The 23,195-nt window shown below is 40.2% G+C and overlaps 2 protein-coding genes across 5 annotated transcripts in view; both read left to right on the forward strand.

The window, feature by feature from the left end:
* The window catches only part of LOC121526262 (signal-induced proliferation-associated 1-like protein 1), a 65,006-nt gene extending 57,406 nt beyond the window's left edge, over nt 1-7,600 (forward strand). Inside the window, exons 14-21 of the mRNA XM_041812762.1 lie at nt 85-503; nt 1,296-1,484; nt 2,030-2,192; nt 4,433-4,634; nt 4,924-5,070; nt 5,224-5,341; nt 5,574-5,652; nt 5,829-7,600. Coding sequence (XP_041668696.1) covers nt 85-503; nt 1,296-1,484; nt 2,030-2,192; nt 4,433-4,634; nt 4,924-5,070; nt 5,224-5,341; nt 5,574-5,652; nt 5,829-5,972 — 1,461 coding nt within the window. The 3' untranslated portion in view covers nt 5,973-7,600. The remainder of the gene's footprint in view (nt 1-84; nt 504-1,295; nt 1,485-2,029; nt 2,193-4,432; nt 4,635-4,923; nt 5,071-5,223; nt 5,342-5,573; nt 5,653-5,828) is intronic.
* Nucleotides 7,601-8,687: 1,087 nt separating this feature from the next.
* LOC121526502 (regulator of G-protein signaling 6) overlaps nt 8,688-23,195 on the forward strand; it is a 72,105-nt gene continuing 57,597 nt past the window's right edge. For 2 of the 4 annotated variants that reach the window (XM_041813146.1, XM_041813148.1), the window contains exons 1-2: nt 15,833-16,184; nt 21,191-21,286. In XM_041813146.1, the coding sequence (XP_041669080.1) occupies nt 21,203-21,286 (84 nt within the window). In that variant the 5' untranslated portion in view covers nt 15,833-16,184; nt 21,191-21,202. Of the gene's footprint in view, nt 8,794-9,164; nt 9,292-15,832; nt 16,185-21,190; nt 21,287-22,657; nt 22,757-23,195 lie in introns of those variants that run through there. The other 2 variants (XM_041813147.1, XM_041813149.1) reach the window with 2 other exon arrangements.

Here is a 23,195-nt window from a genome sequence, read left to right on the forward strand (position 1 = left end):
ATCTTTATTGTTTGTTTAAATGAAAAACTGTACTGTAAAATTTGAATTTTAAAAGTAGTGACTGGGTTTCCTCTCTCTGAATAGCCTGATGGTCCATATTCATCCAGTCAGTCAAGCAGCAACACACTCTCTAGCAACGCCTCAAGCTCCACCCACAGCGATGAGAAGTGGTACGAGATTGGCTCACGTTCAGGAGTACGCGGTGATCTGGAGCTCAACGGCTACCTTCAGGGCACTTCCACCGACAGCGGCATTGACGCCACCTCCTTCACTGCCACGCAGAGTAGCACAGCCTCCTCCACCAGTGCCTTCAAGGCCAAAGACAAAGTCCCCTGGCAGGATGACCCCCCTTGCAGCCAGAAGACCACAGACACATCACCTCCAACGCCAGATACTCTGGTTGCTGTCGGAGGCAGTGAGAACCCTGCAAAGAGCCCCACAGCTTTCCCTCTTGTTCCTGATGGCAGTTCCTACAGCCTGAGTGATGCCGCCTCCCACTCCAGGTGAGCTGATTTTCTTTTCAGTCAGGAATTTGTGCTTTTGCATCAATGTTTCATTAAACAGACAGTGATTCATTGTAGTTTGTATATATACCTGGCTGGCTGCGAAAGTCTGTGGTTTGGCATCAACAAAGGGAAAGAGAAAGAATAAAATTCCAGATATGTGTGTGAGTGTGTGGTTATGCATTTGTATGGATCCCTTCTACCGGTGCCCGTGAAAGAGAGGCAAAGCTTGAAGTTTCTAGAAATGCAGACTGTGAGCTCAGCACTGTTCCCCCTCTTCTAAATCCCACTTCCTTTGAATCCACTGAAGCTTTCCTCCCTCTCCTCTCCGCTCAGCCAGAAATAACTCCGCACCAGCAGACCTGCATATAGGCAACTTTGTTTTAAAGTATGTGCACGCACATGAGAGGTCGCACAGACACAAAACTCGCTGTTTGAATTTCAAGCTTTAATGTTGAAGTAGGAAGAAATGCTACTTGAATGTGTTGGAAAACAAGTGCAAGGACACAGTGTCCTATTTTTATCTATAAATTTATTGGTCGATCCTATCTGCAGAAACAGTGAGAAAAGTAGTGATGGGACAAGTTGACTCGCAGTTTTAAGAAAATTTAGAATAAAAAGGGGTCATTTGAGAAAATTCTTCCGTCAAATAAAGATGGTAATTAATCTAACAAAGACTGAAATTCAACTAAACCCCAATAGATGCACGTTATTGTACTGCTTATAGTGCTGCCATTCTTAGTACCAGCAGTAACATAAAGATCTCTGACCTCCAACTCCCCCTTTCTGCAGCACTCTCAGCTCCGGAAAATCAGGGTCTCCACACGATGATGCAGCAGGTAGAGCCACCTCCCCAACATCCCAGGACTCCCTTGGGACCAAGAGTTTCTACCCCCGACAAGGAGCGACCTCAAAGTATTTGATTGGGTGGAGGAAACCTGGGGGGACCGTCAACTCTGTGGACTTTGGCAGCACTCGCAAGTAAGAAAGGACTATTTTCTTCTGAGCATCTGTGAATCTTTAAAACTCTATCTCCTTCAGTGCTGCTTGTTGTGAAAACAGTCAGTGGAATTAGAAATGAGTCTTTGTGTTTGTTTATGTGACACAGCAAGGACTGAATATTAAAGCCTTCTTACTGCCCCCTAGGTAGAAGGGCATTTCATATTGTCCAACACTGCCATCATGTGGCGTAAAAGGGCTGTTAAACAAATTATTATGTCTCTGGGCTAGATGACTAAACATAACTGACCTTTTGATTCACTCAAAGAAGCATATGTGTCATTGTTTGACTTAAAGGGTGGTTACATCGTTGTTGTGGTTGGCATTTTTTTCATTGTATACTCCCTCGACAAAACACAACTTTCCCAGTGAATCAACAATGACTGTTATAATTCCCATCCCTTCTCAGAGTTTAAACTTATGCCCTTTTATCACAAATGTGCACTGCTACTTTCTTAGATGCTAATCTGCTGTACAGTCTATGTCATATTTGTGTAAGAGGTGTCTCCCTCTTCTTTTATCTCCAGAAGGCACCAGAGTGATGGTCTACTGGGTGGGCAGCCACAACTCAGGGCCAACCTCCGGGGCGCCCAATCACCCCAGCGGCACACTGCCAAGTCCAGCCTGGAGGAAGACTTGAAGAAACTCATCACACTTGACAGTCCTCCACCCACTTCAAATGAGGAGAAGGTACTGAAAAAAAGACTGGCATTATTAGTAACATAGGTACATGTGATACCTCATAATCCACAACAAACCCTGACTACTTTACAGCTGCCAGGGTTTTCTTTGAAAAAAACACAGATACAAACAGGGATGAAGACTTGATGAAAATCATATAGTTGCTTGGTTATATTCTGCATACGTATAGTGTGTATATTATATATTCAAATACATTTTTCCCTAAAAATCTATTAGAATTTCAAGTAAATTCCATCCAAAACTTCCCATAAAAGTCCTCAAACTTTACAAACATATTCCCCAAAATATCCAAACAAACCCTCCCAAATTTCCAATCAAATTCCCAAATATTTACAAATGAATTCTACAAATTGTAATGAAAGTACCTTAGAACTTAAAGCAACACCCTCCCAAAAAAGAAACTCAAAACAACTCAAAATTTCTTCAAACACATCTGCAAAAATTTTCTAGAAAATTCTTTAAAATTTCAACACATATTTCCCAATATTTCTCAAAACACACAGTTTTAAAGTTTAAGGAAGAACAAATAAACAAACTTAAGTCATGTAAATGGACTTTGAATTAGGGCTGAACGATTTGGGAAAATAATCTAATTGCAATTTTTTTAACCCAGTATTGCGATTCAATATGCAATTATTTCTTAAGTTCCTCATTTCGTGTATTTTCAAACAAAAACAAACAATAATTCATTCTAAACTATAGCCAACACAATATTAGATTAAACTAGGGCTGAACAATTTTGAAAAAATATCTAATTGTGATGAGTTTGACTCATTTTGCAAATTGGATATGAACTGTTGTATTAAAGGGAATGATAATTTTATATAATTCTTATATTTAACAAAAAACATACAAAAATGTAAACATATGTTTTTTTGTACACTATTCAAAAAATATGCCACCAGAATGATTGCATGATACGTAATGCATAATGTCTCTGCTGAAAGAAAAGTTTAAAACTGGTATTTAGACACAAATTTTGGGTTAAAAAATATTGCACCTTCTGCGATTTGAAAATTGCAGCAGGCCAAATTGCTATTTAATCTAATTTCTAGTGATTAATTGCCCAGACCTACTTTAAATATAAGGAATGATGAGGAATGAAGAGAGACTTCAGCTGACATAGGTTCTACTGGTCCAGACTAAAACTCCACAAATGCATGTGTTCATATGGCATATATTTACAGCTGATATAGGCAGCTGTTTATAGCCAAATAAATGGCCATAATAAAAATAGTAAATTTGGTATAAATGTTCATATCTGTTGATAACACTCTCTTTAAAAGCTAATATCTTCAAATACTGATATCATGTCGATAATTTAATGCATCATTTAATCTTTGTTAGTGACCCAGTTAAGGTTGGCTATTGAGCTAAAAGATTTTCTGGAAATAGTTCTTTGTTAAACTTTATGTACTTTTTTTTGCACTGTCTTTAGCTAAGGTTACTGTGCAATAGGTTTACCACCTGTTTAGATTAAAACAGACTTTTTAATTTTAAAGAGAAAATAGGGTAAAAAGTTGGGACAGCAGTTTAATTGAGAAAAAAGACAACCCCTGTAGATGCATGAAGCTCTTACATTTAGTTTGTTGTATTTGTTTGTATTTTTATGCTTTTAAATAAACCATAAAATTGCCAGAGCAAGTGTTGGCAGATGCTTTGCTTTAAGATTTGCGTCCAATTTGTTTATTTTTAAGATTTCATAAATGAACACCTCCACACATAATACCCACTGAGGCCTTTCCTCAAAGGCTTTGTTGAAGCCAGCGTTCTTGAGCTCTTCTTAATATTTTCACTTTGACATCATGGACAAAGCAGCTTAAGTGTCTCTCAAAAGCAGGTACTGCTTCATCTCCCTAATGCACAGTCAGGACACAGAGAGTAATGGGGGGGGGGGGGGCTGCTCCTCACACAGCTTGTGCAGCACTAATTCTGTCCTAGTTTGGAAAATTAATGAAGTCACTTTTTGCCAATCAGCAACCCAATAGAAACTGCCTTGTGACCCAGCCCTAAGTTAAGTCAGACTGCTGTAGAAGATTGAGTATGTGGAACATGATACATGAATTGTCTTGGTTTGTAAATCCAACAAAAAATGAGCCCCACTTACCTAAATCATTCTTGTTAGTTTTATTTGACAGTAATTCTGTATTTTGAATACCATCTGCTGTATTCCCTACTTTGTCATATCTGACTCCTGTTACTTGTAATTTGTTCTGTCCTCTCTGAAGCCATTGTTTCCTGGTCCACTACCATCCCGCCGCTCCCTTCAGAGGACCCTCTCAGATGAGAGTATTTACAGCGGGCAGAGGGAATCAACCTCCAGCGGACAGCGTGACACGCCCACTGACCTTCTGTTTAGCTGCTCCACCATGCCACGCTCCCCCACTGCACGCCACGGAGCGGCCCGCAGAGCGTCGCACAAATCCCTGGGTAAGTCTTAGGTTTTTGTCGCTGATCTTGGATGAGATACATTTTATCCTGTGATTTTTTTTTCCTTTTTTTTTTTTTTTTTGCCATTAAGCAGGATTATGTGATCTGTAATGAACAGTATGTCTTTAGATAATCTCAGAAAACAGAAATAGGCAGGCTTGACATAATACCTAGAATCTCAGTTTAAACGAAGAACTATTAGTCTAGAAGCCTTCCTCTTTTTTCTGTCATGGGACAAGGGTTACAGAAACTCTCCAGTGGGATTTAATCTGCTGTTTCTCCTTCCCAGGAGACTTGTCGGCCCCAGAGAGCGAGCTGGAACAGGAGAGGAAGAGGCAGCAGCTGCAGGACTCTGCCCTCATGCCCCTGCCTGACTCGGGGGCAGATGGCCCGCTTGACTGGGCCCACCTGGTAGATGCTGCTAAGGCCTTTGAGGGTAAGAACACGCCATAGTTTGAGTTCCTTCTCTGAAGGTTGATTACTTGACTAAAAGTGCCATTGCAGAAGTCACCAGCAGATGGCACTGTTAGGCTAAAAACATTCTCTCTCCAAGTTTAATAATGGCTTTAAATTTTTATTTCTAATTCAGAACAGAGGCTGGTCTTCCTGGCAGCTCAGGAGGAGCACTCCATGGCTGAGAGTGCAGCAGCCGCCAGCCCCCAGCAGGCTGAGCCTCAGGCAGCCCCGCTGAGACAGCCGTCTCCTGGGTGAGAGACCTCAGGTCATGGCCTGAGACCAGTGTTTACTCTAATCCACTGCTGTGTAGCACTGTGTTGAGAAAAATCCTGCTCTGATCAAACACCACTGCAGCTGATATCACTAATTAAACCTCCTCTGTGGTCTGTTAACAGGACAATCAACATCTCTAGTGTTCAGCTGCACTCCGAAGATTTAGTATTTTTTCCAGCTAACGTTCAAGTTGTCCTTTTTTTCTCACAGAGAGACTCCGGCCTGTCTGATGGGGAAGGTCAGCCAGCTGGAGTCGATGGTGAAGGCGCTACAGGAGGACTTGAAGAAGGTGAGTTATTGCTCAGAACAGCAAAATTGAATTACACTCAACATAAATGCCACTTACACAGATTTAGACCGACAGTACGTGATATAACAGATTTATTTTTGCTCCTATTTGTTATCCAATTTCCTTCTGATGCCAGGATGCATCATATTGCTCACTCATGTCTTTGTCACCACCAGGAGAAGGATGCAAAGGCGTCACTGCAGGTTCAGATTCAGAGCCTGCGAGAGGACAACCAGCGTCTCTTGGAGGAATCTTACAGCGCCTCAGCCAAGCTCAAGAAGTTCACAGAGTGGGTCTTTAACACCATCGACATGAACTGATGCACATGCAACGCATAACCACTACTCATGCTGAACTGTAACTGCACATAAAACAGACTCACTTAAAAAAAAACTCACAATGTGAACTGTTTCTGTTAAGCTTCACAAACCAGTGCCATCATCCTTCTACAGCCTTGTGGATCTGTGGTATGATCACCGTGAATGACTTTTAAAAAAAGAAGGGGAATAAAAGAAAACAAGCAGTGGTGCTACTGTGTTTAAGTTAAGATCAGCATGCACTCCCTTCCTTAAAAATCACAAAATAAGAAGTGTGTCTAAATCGATGAGGTGTTGGTATCCCTGCATGTCAGAGATGGTGAGAGATATTAAAACTAACCTAAAGGGATTAAAAGTTCTTGTTCCCAATTAGCTCCTCAGCTAACCTAATTACAAGTGGACAGAATTCCAATTTAAAACCTTCAACACAAATTAAATTGTGTTCAAAAGACTGAAAAAACCCTGTATTCCTGTGATAGAGGTTTACACTTTTAAATTTGAGTGACATTGTGCTGTTTATTTATTGCTGTTTAAGCATTCTTCAATCATCCCCAGTTAAACAGAGAAAGGTGTTTTTCTTTCTAATCAAGGAAAATAAGCTACCTGTGATGATGTCATCCTCCATAAAACACTATGCCTTTTTTCGTAGCAGATTGTGTAGGTGGACACAGACAGATGGACGCCTTTCGTAGCACATAACTAAAAAAAACACTGTGGTGTCCATCTGTAGAACTTATGTAATAGGATTGTACAAGTGTAATCAAAAGTTTAATTTCATATTATTTCAAAGTCTTTTATGGGACTACTGCTCACAAGATAATGAAAAGGATATATATTATAAAAAATATAGAACAATATTGATGCCATAAAGATAAAACCTGGGAGTTCAGTGTATTGTAAATATATGATGTCAGCATTTATTTTCTCACTTTTCCCTGATATATTTATGACAAAGATGATGGCCATGACAAAAACTGCACATGGGAGTGCTGCTATACGCTGCGTGAGAGAATATGTATCCTTTAAATGCAAACAAAAGATATTTTTAAATGATCCAAAATAATAATTCCCACTTTATTTACAGCTTTGCTTTCTGACAGCGTCACCCAGTATTGACAACATGTAAATTACATGGATCTGCCCCCTTCTCCATCCACAGCATGCTGTAAGGCCTCATCTGATCCTTATTTTTCTTAACAGACTGAATCGGTACTGGTTGTTATATGAAAGTAAAATTTTGTGTAAATCCTGAAATTCCATTTCTCTGTAAATCTGCTCCGTAGCCCGACCTCAATTTGCTCTGTAGATTTCCAGGCAAAATCATATTTAAGCCTCATAACTGTTTCCTTTTGTACTCAGAGACTGTGCGACTGTATATAAGGACAATTTGATATTCATCAGAATTTGCACCTTCATTTTTTTATTTTTTAAGATAACCTCTGATGTATTTCTGCGTTATGGGCTAAGTTATAGAGGAGAAGACCAATATGAGAGAGAAACAGGGAATAAGAAGAGTCAGACCAATGATATCGAGCCCTTAGCACAGCAGACCACCCTGCACCTTCATTCTTAACATGTGTGACAGCATGTGAATCTGTTTCCATTGAGCTGTGATGTGTAAAAAAAAAGTTTATATCTATTAAAGATATTTTGTTGAATTACACCTTGTCTCACTGTGTTTTTGACAGAGGTGGAAAAAGTACATGACTATTCCACTCAAGTAAAGGTACAGTTCATGCACGCAAACCTTGCACATTTAGTCCAATGCATTATATTTGCATTCGCTGCAAAGATTTGGAGAATGTGGAAAAATGTTTTGAACTGCAAAGAGAAAAGAGTGAAGAAGATTTCGTGGCTCTTTCACTCCTTGAAAAAACCCACTGGGCCCATCCATCATGACAGAGAGCTGCATACAACACCAGCTCATACGTCAAGTTGGAGAGATGGAGAGAAACTCTCATTTGGTTTCTCTTACGTGGCTTTCAGTATAAACTTTGTCTTACTACCGATCATGTTCCATGGTGGACATCCACGTATTATATTGGCAAATGAAGGTGTTCAAAGTGAGGTTTCAGGGTAAGGGGGGGGGGGGGGGGGCAAGTGTGGAAAAAGGGAGTAGCAGACTTTGATGTGGAAAAACCCACAAAAATAGAACCTTTTCCAAAAAAAGTAATGATGGATGAAAGTTTTGGCACCAGTGTGCAAAAATAATTAGAACAACGTGAGCTTGTTTTTCATTTTTTAAGGTGGAAAAATTAAAAAGAAAAACTGAAAAAAGACTGCCTTAACTCAGTGGATAGCTTCACTCATGGTGCAAATGTGTCTAAAATCAAAAGCAACAACAATCCACCATAAACATGGCCAAAAGATCTTTGGGAGTAACTGTGCTACTGTGTAGTCAACAGAGTTGTAAAAACTACAAGAGTATATTACTGAAGTTAAAGTACAGTACTCTGGTTAAAACCTACCTAAGTAGTAGTAAAAATACTGATTACAAAATTCTTAAAAACACAAGTACAAAAAAAGCTACTCAATTACAGTAATTTGAGTTAATTTTATTCGTTACTTTCCACCCCTGGTTTTTGACATGGCAGATGTAAAATATGTAATATTACATAGCTTGAATAAGATGGTTGCGAGGCACGCGGCCCTTATCCAGTAATCAAGCGGACCAACTGTGATGTATCACTACGCGGAAAGAAGTCCGGTTATAAGACGTTGGTGCAGCTGAAGAAAAAGAAAGATGGAAAAACTAGATTAAAAGAAAGAAAAGCTGGCTCTGACGGAAGTAATTTACAAAACTAAAGCTGAGCGACTTAAACAGGTAACGGGGCACGGTATACGGTGGTGTTTTTAAAGATGGAAGCGGGTAAGAAAATGTGATAAGTGCTAGCTTACAGAATTAACCGTTGCTAGCTAGGTATATCACAGCGGACTGGTTCTTTAGCAGACGTATCATTTTTTGTTTTCAAATACTTCTGATACTGAAGAGCCAAAAAGTTGACCTAAATGCAGAGCAACATTCATTTTACGATATCCCTTACCATGTAAACCTGATAACAATAAAAAAGAGACTAAACGTGTTCATTTTTAGATATTAAAAACGATTTACCCTCTGGGGTAACTGAGTAGCTGTATACATGTCCGTGATATCACATGACTCCTTGTATTATAAGTAGATGTGTTTCCACTTAGGCATGATCACATGAAGCAGCCCAGGCACTGAAAGAGATGAGCTGAGATCAGACAGAGTGATGGATGAAGATCACCCAGAGACGCCAGGGTGAAGACAGGGAGGATTATGGAGCCAGATATTGCTTGAGTATGTCTTGCAGACTTAAAGTTTCAATCTCCAACCTTAAAAAGGTATTTAGTCAGGTGGATAATAGGACAGGCTCGTGGTTTTTCACTATGATTTTATAATACCTGAAATTGGTCCTCCTTTAAACACTGGCCTCAAAGAGATGCCTTGTGATAACAATGCATGAGAAAGGGGGCAAATCTTGCAGCCTGTGTAAAGCTGAACATCATATGGTACCTCACAAATCAGAGACAGATCTAGTGGTTTTGACTCCCTTTCTTTTTTTGTTATACAGAGGCTCCATGAGGGTAACATGCATACTTACTAACAACCAAGGCTGCCCATAAGGAGGGATAAAGGGAGAGCCAAACTGAGGGCCAGCAAAATCATGGTCCATCGCTAAATTAAACTATTAGGAAGCATGTCAACTTTATAGCATGCCATAACGTGCACAAACATCAGGATGCCAGAAAATAAGGTAGAAGAAACTGAGACAGCTTTAATAGAAATTACCTGAATAACTGTGAACAGACCAAGATGGGTGAAAAGTGGCAAAACTGGGGAAAGATGTGGGAAAAATGGGCTAAAAGTAGCAAAAACGGGGTAAAATTAGCATAGAGATATGGTGGGACTTGGGCCATAATTGGCAAGAAAAAAGTGGCAAAAATAGGTTAAAGGTGGCAAAAAGTTTCAAAGAGTGGCAAAATTTATAAAAGTCAAAAATAAGTATTCAAAATGGGTTAAAGGGGCAAGGAGAAATGGTGAAAATGGGCCACAATTGGCAAGAAAGAGGCAAAAACGTTCCCTAGTAAAGTGGAAAAATCAGTTAAAAGTAGCAAAAAGAAGTGGCAAAAATGAGTAAAAGCCACAAAATAGGTTTGAAGTAGTAAAATTAAGGAAAAAAGGACAAAATGTTGAAACAAAGGTAAACTACCAAAAAGAAGGGGCAAAATGGGTAGAAAAGGTTGTCAAATGGGTAATATAACAATGATGTAACCAACAATGCTATTTTGTAGCAGTCTACCAGAGTAGCTAACACAAACAAGAATGAACATATTATGAATAATTCAGACTTTTTAAGCTTCGGCAGGTTTTATGATGTGCCAAATGTTTTCTATTGGTGAAAGGTAGGCCAGTTCACAACCACTCTTCTACTGCCAAGCCATGCTGTTGTGATGGTTGCAGTATGTGGTTAGCATTGTCTTGCTTAAATATGCAAGGCTGAATAGGAGCTTATGTTGCTCTAAACCCTCTATATTTTTTTTAGCATTGATAGTGCCTTTCCAGACGATGCAGGCTTTTGAGCTGTGTGCTGATAACAAGCTGGATGGCCCCTCTCCTCTTCACCCTGCAGGACATGATGCCTGTGATTAATCTGACCACAGTACAGTTTTCCATGTTGCCTCAGTCCATTTTAAATGAGCTTTGGCCCGGAGAAGACAGTGGTGTTTTTTGATTGTGTTCACATATGACTTCTTTGCTTGATGCAGCTTTAACTTGCATTTGTGGATGGCATGGCCAACTGTGTTGACAGACAATGAGCTTTGGCAGTGTTCCTGAGCCCATGCATTGATTTCCAGTACAGAATCATGCCTGTTTTTAATGCAGTGCTGCCTGAAGGCCTGAATATCACAAGCATCCAATACTGACCTTCAGCTTTGTCTCCTGCCCCCCCCCCCCCCAACCCCTTTGTATGTTATGCAATGGTTCCATGATGGTAACATCAGAAAGCATATGCTATCAACAGAGCTGTTGGTTTATTCAAGTTACATGGTCAGTTTTGAACTTTGGTAACTGGGTTTGATATAATGATATAACAGCAGGAAATCACCAAAGACATTAAAGGTTGTTGTTGAAAGCCGTGATAATTTCATTGACAAAAACTATGATTCAAAATGTTAGTTTACTACCTTTTTCCATGAGAGACTGGACAAAAACAAGCTAACGGTAGATCATTGTTGCTAAAAAGCCTGATGAAAAGTAAGTTTAGTTTCTGTCAGAGTGCACACATGCGTGTGCTTTGACAGATAATACACAGCAGAGAAACTTCATGGACTTTGAATGCCCTCCAGTCAGCACTAACATTTTTGTCTTGTTCAGTCAGTTAATAACGATTAGAAATCTATTTTTAGCTCGCCATTGTCCTGTCTTTTTCACGGATTGGTTGTTGAGGACGTCTTTAGTCATATTTTAGTCGACAGAATTGACACTGGTGTGAAGATGTAATGATATGACAGATGTGCTGTCTTACTTTCAACCTTAAAGCTGCTGTGAGGAAAAAGAATGTGGCAATGAGCGATTGAGTAGAGAAAATGATTACTGGTTATTACAAACAAAGCAGCGATACAAAGAAGATGCTGCTTTCTGATTGTTTCATGATGAGTTTTCTCTAGTAAAAACACTGAAGAAACTTTTTAACAAATGTTGAAACTGGTGAAGGATTTTTTTTTGATTACTGTCTAAGTGCTCCTTCCTTTGTGTGAGTATCTCTGCTCAACCCTCCGTCAGACAGTGAAGACAGAGAGCAGAGGAGAGAGAGATGGCACTGTCTCCTGCTCCCTAAAAGTTTTTCTTTAAGTACTTCCCTGTGGATTTATTTTCAGTTCAACTCAGTAAAAAGCCTACATTGCATAATGTCTGTACAGTATTTATTTTGACTAGACTGGTTCCTGAGCCTTTCACTTCCACTACAACTAAGATCTTGGTGATGCCTTCATATTCCGCTGTAACTTTAGCTGTTCCTAATACTGGTACTTTATTGCAGCTGCATGTTCTGAGCCTAATCCTGCAGTGAGCAACATGGGTTTTTGGCTAACACAGAATAACTCTAAAAAATGCCGTCCTTGATATTATAGTGTATCCACAGCCTGTGTCTACTTCAAATGTTATATTTTTCCATTTACTTCTAGCACTTTTCTGATTGGTTCTTCTCTAGGAATCACTATCTCATCTAGATTGTACATTGTCATATCACCCTCTTTAGCCTTGCACACTGTGTCTGTTTTCTTCATCCAGTTTTTTTTCACGTTAACAAATAAAATTGAGCTCATGTTCTTCTAATTGTTTGTACACACTGATGCTGAAACTTTTATCTGTCATCTCTCCCTCGCAGTGAGCCCTCACTGTCTGTCTGTGTAGTATGTGGATGCTAACCATAGCGTATAACAGATGAAGGCAGAAGTTTGTACTCAGCCATGTAACAGAGCCTGAATTGAAAAGTCGCCCTCCCTCTCTCCAGCTTGGTACAGTGCTACACTGAAAACTAAAACATTGGTTGAACTTAAAAAAGATGAAGTAATCAATCACACAAAACATTTTGAATTGAATCTATTAATTTTTTTTTTAATTAGGTAAATGTACTTTTTTTAAGTTAATAGAAACTATGTTCATAGGTTTAGCACTGAGCACTTGGACCACTGAGCAACAGTCCAGTTCTTTTTCTCCACAGCCCAGGTAAGACGCTTCTGATGTCGTCTCTGGTTCAGGAGTGGCTTGACACAAGGAATGCCACATTTATAGCCCGTGTCTAGAATTCATCTGTGCGTAGTGACTCCAGTCTTAGTCCACTCCATGTGAAGCTCCCCCAAATTCTTAAATGGATTTTGCTTGACAATCCCCTCAAGGCTGCGGTTATGCTGGTGCACCTTTTCCTACCACACTTTTTCCTTCCACTCAACTTTCTATAAATATGCTTGGATACAGCACTCTGTGAACAAACAGCTTTTTTAGCAATGATCTTTTGTGGCTTACCCTCCTTGTGGAGGGTGTCAATGATTGTCTCCTGGACATCTGTCAAATCTGCAGTCTTCCCCATGATTGTGTAGCCTACTGACCCAGACTGAGAGACCATTTAAAGGCTCAGGAAACCTTTGCAGGTGTTTGGAGTTAATTTGCGGATTAGGGTGTGACACCATGACTTTCCAATATTGAACTTTTTTACAATATTCTAATTTTCTGAGACACTGAATTCTGAGTTTTCATTTCTGTAAGTCGTAATCATCAACATTTTAAGAAATAAAGGCTTGAAATATTTCACTCTGTGTAATGAGTCTATATGATGTATGGGTTTCACTTTCTGAAATGAGTGACAAAAATATTGAACTTTTTCACGATATTCTAATTTTTTTAATTGTACCTGTATATGTCCCTTTTTTTTTTTTTTGCAGTTGTGACATTTTTCATTGACCTGCAGTCTTTGGCCAGGTGGTTTTCTCCACCGCATCTGTAACATTTTCTAATGTCTATCAGGGGCTTTGTTTGTGTGTTGCTGACCTTGTGCAGGTCTTTCATTTCATGTAAATCCACAGTTCCTCTGTTTGCTGCCTCCATGGCTTATGCAAACTTGAGTTCTATGTCAAAAATCAGCCCAAGCTCCGACAGCAGACTCTGCTGTATCCTGTCTTCATTTACTGTACAGACTAAACTCTGTCTCAACATCATTATCAACAAATCACCAATTACTGTCTTGCACCAGCTTTCTAAGTTCTGCCATATAATCACCCATGTAGTGATATTCCACAGTCACTTCATAACACAGGGGAAATCCCTGAATTATAACATTTTATGATTTTATTGAAAATCTGTCCATATTTATATTTTAATGGCACCATTTTTGAAAGTCTTCTGAGCGGTATCAAGAATAAGTATGGCAACGGCGTGGCATGCAAATCAACATAGACAGATACGCCATCAATTGTAGTAGTAAGATTACATTAGAGCATGGTAATTGAAACCGTTTTAATCATTGTGAAAATCTGAACTGTATTATCACCCTGAGCACTTTTATCACAGTTATCATTTAAACTGTTAACCGTTTCATCCCTACATTGGTGTGAATCATACTTCAGAAATGTAAAACTGTCCTTTGAATAAATTCTCAGAGAGTAACGTGTTTCCACTGCATATCCACATGTTTGGAAGCAACATCACTGTATACACTACTGCTTAATCACCTTGCATACAGGCCTGGTCTCTGTTGTGTCATGGGTGTGTGGTCAGTAGTGCTGCTCTCTGGCTGTGAACAGGCTGTTCAATAATTTAGCATTAATGCAGATTATAGCAGGGCTGGCCCCCTTAAAGCAGATTAGAGAAGTGACAGTCTGCCTGTCACCTTGTTAATGATCACTCCTTAATGCCGGAGCTACGCATGGGAAGATATGCTGATTGCAGGTCACTGCAGTGTGGATCATGTGTGCGTTGTTGTAATCGGAAGGGGGGGATGGGTGGGTATATCTTATTACAGCAAGGTTGATCTTAAGAGGAGTAGATGTGTGGATCTAATAAAATGGGGGATGGGGGATATAATACACAGTTCTGTTCTTTTCCTGCAGAGAACTATTAGAAATGTGTGCAGTAAGCACCGTGGGCCGACTGGTGGATTCACAATGCAATAGGCACGCCACTCACGCGTGTGTGGTGTGTGTGACCTCGGTTTCCCTTGGTTACCACATTCAGTGAGAACAGCAGGTTTAAGTTGAGTTCCCATTTTTGCCTTCGCCTAAGAAAAAATCCTAAACTTTTTGATAATGAGACTTTTGCTTTTAGTTAGTTTATCTTAATGTAAGAAAAAAAACCTATTCATTCAAGGTCTTTATTTGAGATATTTTATGTGGCAGCATTTAAGTGTCTACTGCTCCTCAGATATTTTCAAAAGCAGTGAAGCGGGGGCTTTACAGTGTCAGGACCTCTGCTTAGATAACAACACGCTGCTGAAAGAGAGAGAACACATGGTGAAGAAGAGTTCCTTGATAACTGGTGAACCGGTTCTGTCAACACAAACATCTGTGTTTGTGTGTTCACTCTCCATGCATGCATTCACAAATTGGCTGAGGCCATGTATTTCTGGAGTATCTTCCTCGGGGGGCTTTTGGGATCTCATTTATGGAAGGAAAAAAAGGGTTCATTCGTTCTGGTTGCCATTTAAGCTTGAATGAATCCAGAGTTTCAGTGAAGAGGGAAGAAAAAATGGAGTACATGCTAGAGTTGAGTAAATATTTTTGCCATTTTTTTGGAGTAGAGATATTTTCTTTTCAGATGAAATAAGGGGTTTAAAACTTGATACTTACAAATAAAAGTTGCAAAAAATGTAGCGTCCTTTGAATCACAGCCTGCAGCAGAATACAGGCAGTCTCACATAAGCTTTTGAATGGGAATTGAAAAGCATTATCTCTGAGGCTGTTTGCTCAAACAGTCTGGAATATGTATTTATAGCCTGCCTGTGTGCGCTCAGTAACAGTTACTTGTTTTTGTATTAGCATTTCAATATCCTCTTAATGAAATGTTTCTCATTTTCAGCATCGGTGGGCGCTGCTGCAGTGTGCATCCCCTCTGTCCTCCTTTTCGCTCTGCATCCTTCGCGTTTTCTCTCTCTCTCTCTCTCTCTCTCACAAACACTTGAACTCTCTCTGTCTCTCTCCCCTCTGTTTTTCTCTTTATACTCTCTCTAATTCCTTCATCCCTCCCCCTTTTTTCCAACTTGATCTGCCCCTCTCCACTGCACAGCATCTCTCACGCCGCCTCTCTCACTCTCTCTCTCACACACTCTCGCTCATTCGCCCGCGCTCTGACTCGAGCACATGCAGACGGAGAGGGAGAGAGAGGGGGGATGAACAAGGCGTACACATGTGAGGATCTCCTGAACTGCCGGGCCGAGGCAGAACTGGTGAAGACAGAGGAAGAAGAGGAATAGAGGAATACTGCAGTGACCAGCCAGCTTCTCTCACTCTCTCTCTTTCTCTCTCTATATTTCACTCTCTTTCTTCCGTGCTGCTTCACTGCTTTCATCACCCAGTCTTCTTCATCCCCTTCTCTCCCCCTCTGCCAATTATACCATGAACCTGCCTGCTGCTTGTTGCTAAGGGGGACCCGACCAGGGGGAGAGCGGAGAGTGGACCAGACGTTATTTTGTTTCTAAGGTAATACAAGCTTCAGTAATGGCAGCTGTCAGGTGTCACAGATGTTGCATTGCACTGGGCTGCTCGCCTGCTGTGCTTGAACTCACAGTCTCTGTGTGGCACAGGGTGTGTGTGTGGAGAAGCGGGCTTGCTCTGCATGTTTGTGTGTGAACTCTTGGCCAGTTGGATTCAATTGACTGGGCGTCTGTTGGCCTGTTTATTTGAGCCTCTGCAGGGGACTTGGCTTAGTGAATATGTGTGCTTTCAGTGTCCCGCTTTTGTGTTTGTCACCTCATAAATTGATGTTTGCTGTGTGCTTGGTTTTGGGGGCATCTTAGTCCTCTTTGCCTCTCTAACAAGTGTGTATAATCCAGCCGTTTCACTTCAACGCAAGCTTTAAGCTTATATTTTGTTCGGGCCCTCTGTGAGGTTTTGATTTGCATGCTTGAGCAGCTCAATAAGGAGGAAGTTGTTCAATAGAAGTACAGCCTTCTGTCAGGGGACCTTTTGCCACATTATTGTTTCTTTCAAGAAGGTTCTATGAAATCCTACCCCCTGCCCTCCTATACAGCCCTTAAGGAGGATGCAAAGATTAGCCATCTAATGTGCTCAGAAAAAGAGCACAGATGTGTTAGCCAATGGGGAGCGCTGCACTCCACACTTCTGGTGGCAATAACAAACACTGAGCTGAGAGCGGATGATTACTTATTCAATCATGCGCATCACAATGCTCCATGGTGTAGTAGATTAAAGTGTTCAACACTAGTGACAAAGCCACCTTGCATGCCTGCTTTTGTGCTGGTGGTATGCTGAATTTTAACCATTTAAAATGGTCTCATCTCTCCAGGTGCCATTATCTGCAGATGTTCAGACTTGTAACTGTGCATGGCTTCCATTACATAACTCAGCTACTTCAAATCACTCGCCAGCAGCTGGGCCTTTGCAAGATGCAGTGTGCTGCTAATTCACTTAATTCCTGAAGGTTTCATATTGTGCCTGCCTCACATGAACTGCTCTCTTTGTCAGAGACAAATGGCTGTACTGTGAACTGTGACACCCAGTGAGCTGTAATTTCTATATCCTCTCACAATGAGTGTTTTTAAGTTATAAAAAAAGATGAATGTGCTTAGCGGTGTAATATGCTCCCTTACCTTTCCTCTCTGTCAATTGCAAGACTAACAAATTGTGTTAGCCTTTTAATAAAGACAGGTTGGAGCCTTCATTGGCAAAGGGTATTTGGGGCTAAGGAGGCTTGCAGAAGCCAGTCGTCAGCACAGGTTATGAAAATCCTTAGTTAAGCAGAATTAATTCCCAGGGGTGAGAAGGAGGGAGGGCAAGGGGAGACAGCCTGTGGAAAGATATGGGGACTTTGGAAAGGTTGTAAATAAATCCTTACATATCACATTTCAAAGAAATAATAAAGCCTGTAGTTAATATGAGGAATGTCCACACAATAAACATTACGGCTGCAGCCAGCAGAGACAACGGTTAAACTAAGCAAAAGACACACCAACATAGTGGCTGGCAACAGCCAAAGACAAACATTTTCATTTATTAAGAACACAAGTTGACTTAAACATAAGGGAATGACTGTAAGGCCAGCAAAAGCTGTGTGCTGCATGCACTAGTCCTATCCTGATGTTAAGCACAGTTGGCTAAAACCACTCTCTGATGTTAGATTAGCATAAAGGTTTACTAACACTATCTTATGTTCCCACTAGGCCTGGGCAATATGGCCTAAATATCAATATCATATCATAGCTTAAGATCACAGAAAAATGTTTTCATACATCCGCCTGTTTTCGTTTCTTTGTCACTGCTTCAGTACTTTCAAGTTTCACTTCTTCCGAGTCATATGGGGGGCTTTCACAATAAAAGCACTCAAGAAATGATAACAAATAGAATCTTTTACTGTGAAGGAATTGAAGGAAGTAGCTTGTTATTATCAGTTTAACCTCACTTCAGCAGCAGTACTGGCAGCATTAACAGCGACGGTGTTTACAGCTGCATCTTTGACTTTGTTTAACGCCACAGCCCACTTTTTAGACTCAACATGGACAGATCAAGAAAGTCATGAGTTTAAACACACCTTTGAAAAGTTGTTTGAGCTAAATCACTGCAGCACCGGGCTAAAAACAAATTGAGACCCAGTTTGTGTTAAAGCCCAATGAGACGCTCTGCAAAGCGAGCACAGTCGCTGTCGCTGTTATTTTAGACATCAAACTTAGAGAGGAAGAAAACACAGGGTTTTTTCCTGTTTATTGTTTTGCACGTTAAGTACAGCAGCACGAGTGAGTGACCTTCAGATAGTTACCCAGTTGCTTGTATTGCTGGAGAAAAACTTGCCTCTGGCTGGACTTAGACTGAGCTGTTTTCTGTCTCTTTGCTGCACAAGCAGTGGCATTAGTTATGCCTCACGTGTACATAACAACGCACACATTTAAACTGCTGATGATGGTGGTGCTGCAAAATACATTAAATGGCAGAAATTTTATTGGTGACAGTATCGCTGCTGGTTTACCGCCCACCACTAGCTTACACAACATAATATTTACGCCAGAACATTACAAGCTTTTACTAAACCTTTTGCTAAGGTTGTCCAAATTTTTGATACTTTCTCGATACCACATGTTTTAAATGATTCAACAATTGCGCGGAGATAGGCATTCAAATGAGAGCAAATGTCAGTGTCCTGTTGTTAACACATAGTGATGGTGCTGAGAAAAGTTTCCTGGTTGTTGTACCACACCGAAACCTCTGTGTAAGCAGAACAGATTTAGGATTTTAATTGATTCATGCGGACGATTTGCCTCTCCTGCCTGCTGTGTGCCTTTCTGCTCCATCCTCCATCACAGCCTCTATCCTTGCTAACTGTTTGATTCACTGGTTGGTAAACATGTTTTAGTCTCTGCAGTGTCTTTCAAAAATGCGCACATTAAAGTAAGGGCCTGTTACAGGCAGATACAAAGCAGAAGAAAGTCACTGTAATGTCTCTTGGTACCTGAAATTTTCCTTTCCAGTCAGACCTGCAGACTGATGACAAACCTCACAGCAGTGCATAAACAGTGGCGCTCATGAAATGATCTGAATTTAATTAAAGGATGCACGATAATTATCGGTACTGATAAATTATGGTTGCTTTTATTATAATATGCTTCATTTTTTAAATTGATGAAAATATAATGTTGTTATTTGTCATAATGTACTGTCTCCCAAAAACACCTTGCGGGTCAGATGAATTCTCCTCATTGGTTGGGCTGTATGACTCACTTGAAATAAAACATTAATGTTACACCATCAAACATGAGTCCTTAATGCATGATGTGCCTGAGGTAGAGGATAAAAAAATCATCCCTTCTAATCAATCAAATTACACAGTCATATATAGTCTCTGTAATAATAATAATAGTTATAGTAGTATAGTAATAGTTATAATGATTAAAAAAAACATCTCTCAAACAGATCTGGCTCTTATCGTTCACGTAAAGAACTGGTTCTTTGAACTGGTTTGTTCACGAACGACCCATCACTACTCTGTGCTAGGGGCTAATAACACGGCAGTACTGGTGGAGTTATTCAGTATTTATGGGGAGGATAACACAGAGAGCAGAAGAGAGAGACTGTAACGTTTCCTGGTCCCTAAAAGTTTCCCTTTACTTCCTGACCTGCAGACTGATGGCAGCCTCATAGACCGGCACAAACAACTGACACTCATAAATTGACCTAAATATTTTTAAAAAATATCATTCAAAAAGCAGAGTCACTGCACTCACTTCTTCCAATTATCAATGATAATTCAGATGAAATGTTCGAATAGGTTGGCCTTATACATTCTTTTAAATGAAAAGCTTGTTTATTGCCCTTTTACTGCTGTCAACAGTATGTCATATTTTAGTATGTGTTCACTCTTTAGTGAACATGTCTTCCGTGCTGGCTGGGATGGTGGTGTCCATGAGATATTTTTGATGCATTGGAAAACATATCACTGTCATTTGATTTAAGCAACTATTTTTTAATTTAAAATTCTGGGATCATGAAAACTCTCAGAGTTCCCTTTATTATCCCTGTGAAGGGTAATTTGTTTTGCAGTCAGCAGTCAAAACTACATTTAGATCAATCATAAATGCATCATAAAGACAAAATAAATAGCTCAGTGACAGAGTGGGCAATAAAATGCATACAACAGTTAAAATACTTAGTAAGAAATAACACAGGCACACAGTTAAATGAAGTTTATAGTTAATTTTAAATGCTCAAAGCTTGATTAGGTTTACACACCAGTTTAAATCAAGAACAAGAACATTTCAAGTGGTGAGTAATGTTCCTTCACAGCATAAGAGGGGTAGATATTAGATAGTAGTGAAAAAGGGCTGCACAATTGATCTAATCACAATCTCAATGTCAGGCTTTGCGATTACATAATCACATAAAAGACTGCAATTATTGTTGTATTAAGTAATGCTTGAAAGGTTTGCAAAAATGCCTGCAAGAGAGCCTTAAAGTTTACAGTAGTGCCACTTTGGCACTTTGTAGAAGTACCTTTGTTTTCCAAAAGTATTTTTTATGCTACTTAAGTTTTGAGTTGAAAAATACACACTTCAAAACTGTCATTAGTCTCTGCATTTTCCTTGATAATCATACAAGTAGACTCATAATACCTTTTTTATGTTGTGTTGTAACCAGTAAAATCACAATTGCACATTCTTACCAAACTGTGCAGCATTATAATAATATATACCCCTTTTAGAATCACAGCAGTATTTTATGCTCAGGGCTTGACTTTGTATCTTGCTTAATATTCATCTTACGTCAGCCTACCTGAGCCCTCTTATCTTTCTGTACTGTGACAGGCATTTCCATTCCAAGACAGCAGCATACATTTTGACAGCTGAATGTCATAACGATAAAAGGCTGGAGGAATTTTGGTTAGCAGGGGAAATAGAAATGCTGACTGATGTTTATCAAATTTATCATCTTGTGTTCTTCCACAGTACAGTGAATTTATTCTCACACTGGTTCTTTGACAGGACGGAGTGAAAATGGCAGAGGGGACCAAAGACCAGGCAGGCGTCGGCACCACTGATCCAGAGGAGGATTCCCCGAATATGATCGTCTACAGAAAGGTAAGGCTGATTCTGTGTGTGTGCTGTGGTATACGGTCTATATGTTAAGAGAAGTATTGGCTGCGAGGCAATGACCCACAGGCAGGCCTCTGACAGCTCACTGGTCCATGTCAGTGTGTATCTAGCACACCCTAGTTCAACTGTCAGGTGTCAGGAAGTCTCTGTGTCAACCATCCTGAAACAAGCACAGTGCTATCTCATTCTATCCCTGGCAGGACCTTCTGCTGTAGCATCGCTTGTCCAGTAAACTTAAGCCCTCCAATTTAATAGGCTCAGATCAGTGAGGGTTTGGCCTGTGAGAGGTCCTTTTATGTCAAGGGTAATTATCCCATCCCCATAGCTTCTCATTCTCAACAGCTTCTGTTTGATTGGAGAGGGTTTGCAGTTTTGGTGGCTAATTATGAGGATGTTCAGCGTTCGGTGGAAATAGCCGATTCTCCAGGGCTGGGAGTGGAAACAGCCAATGAGCTGATGGTTATTCCTCCGTCCTCAACTGACGAATAGCTTGTTATTTCTCTGCCAGCACTCTGACAGCCCACTTAAATAAAAAAAAAAGCTTCTTTTGATCAGGCTCAAACCATAGAATCGACTTCTCCCACCGAGCCTGCAGTGAAATAATGCATTATAAGCAAGATGGAGTTGACAGATCTTGTTCTACCGTCCCGAATCTGTTGTTGCATCCTAATGATTGTCCATTTTTATACACAGATTAGTGGAACGATGGCTGAGACAGGATGTGAAATATACCCTTACAGCAACTGCATTGGCACTTTAAATCTTTTTGGAGTATTGCTGCAGGATTTCCTCTAAACCATTTTACATCTCCAGTCTGCAGTTAACTTAAAAAAACCTGACAGAATCCCCTTTGTACTCAGGAACTTGATCAATCTCATGCTTTGCTTCTGATAATTTTGCTGTTCTAGGATGGAATGCTATAAAAATAGGGTTAGAGTAAGCAGTTTTCTGCATAGCTGTAATGGAATTGCATTTTAAGGAGCACTTTCTGGTGTTAAGATAATAGCCTAAATACTTTTTCTTTACTTGAAAACCTCAGTGTATATTGATATTTAATCAAGCACATAGTGTTAATCCAGACAGACCACAGAGTGAAAAACTGCCATAATTGATATCAGCTGATCGTTGAAGCCCTCATCAGCTGATAGCCAGCTGATTTGCTCTAAGCGCACTACTGGCTGATCGCACTCATGCTGCCTTATTCAGCACAGAACCACTGAAAATGGTGTAGTATATTCCAAACCTGTAAGTGGCGCTGTAACACTGCCACAGAAATGCACCTAAAAGAGAGAGGAAGATTGCATAGCATGCGTATAAAGTACGAACGCAACCCTGTAATTTGCCATTCTTGTTTTGCTTTGATCGGCGCATGCGGCTTAAGTGGGCAATGCTACTGTATGTATGATGTAATCACTTCAAGAAAGATGCGGTGGCTGTCCACTCGGAGACAAAATGGTAGGCGTATACAGATTTGTTCACTCTGGGACCCGGTTTCAAAAAGTAGTGTTTATGGCCTCCCAAAATGCCGTTTCTATGTGGATGAAACGCCGATACAATGAAAAAAACTTTTGCTTATACTCCTGAATCCGTCTCCGTGTGTACCGGGCCTTAATCAATGTCGTTCTGTTGTCATTGATGCTGGGTTTTTGCTGCTTGTCTCCCTGCCTTATCCTTTCCTTATCCGCATAGGAAGAGCAGAAATGTGTACTGTTCCTGCTAAATGCTTTCCATGTAGGCTCATGGAAGGGCAGGGGGATCTCAGAACAGCCACACTGATGTCAACATAAATAACAGCAATAAGTGCTAATTGATAAATATTTATAGCCTCAAATCATGTGTGTTTCTTGACAGTGGTCCTGACTGAAGTAGTATTGTTGATCAGTGAGGGTCTAAA

Source organism: Cheilinus undulatus, linkage group 18, assembly GCF_018320785.1.
Source record: "Cheilinus undulatus linkage group 18, ASM1832078v1, whole genome shotgun sequence".
Lineage (NCBI taxonomy): Eukaryota > Metazoa > Chordata > Actinopteri > Labriformes > Labridae > Cheilinus > Cheilinus undulatus.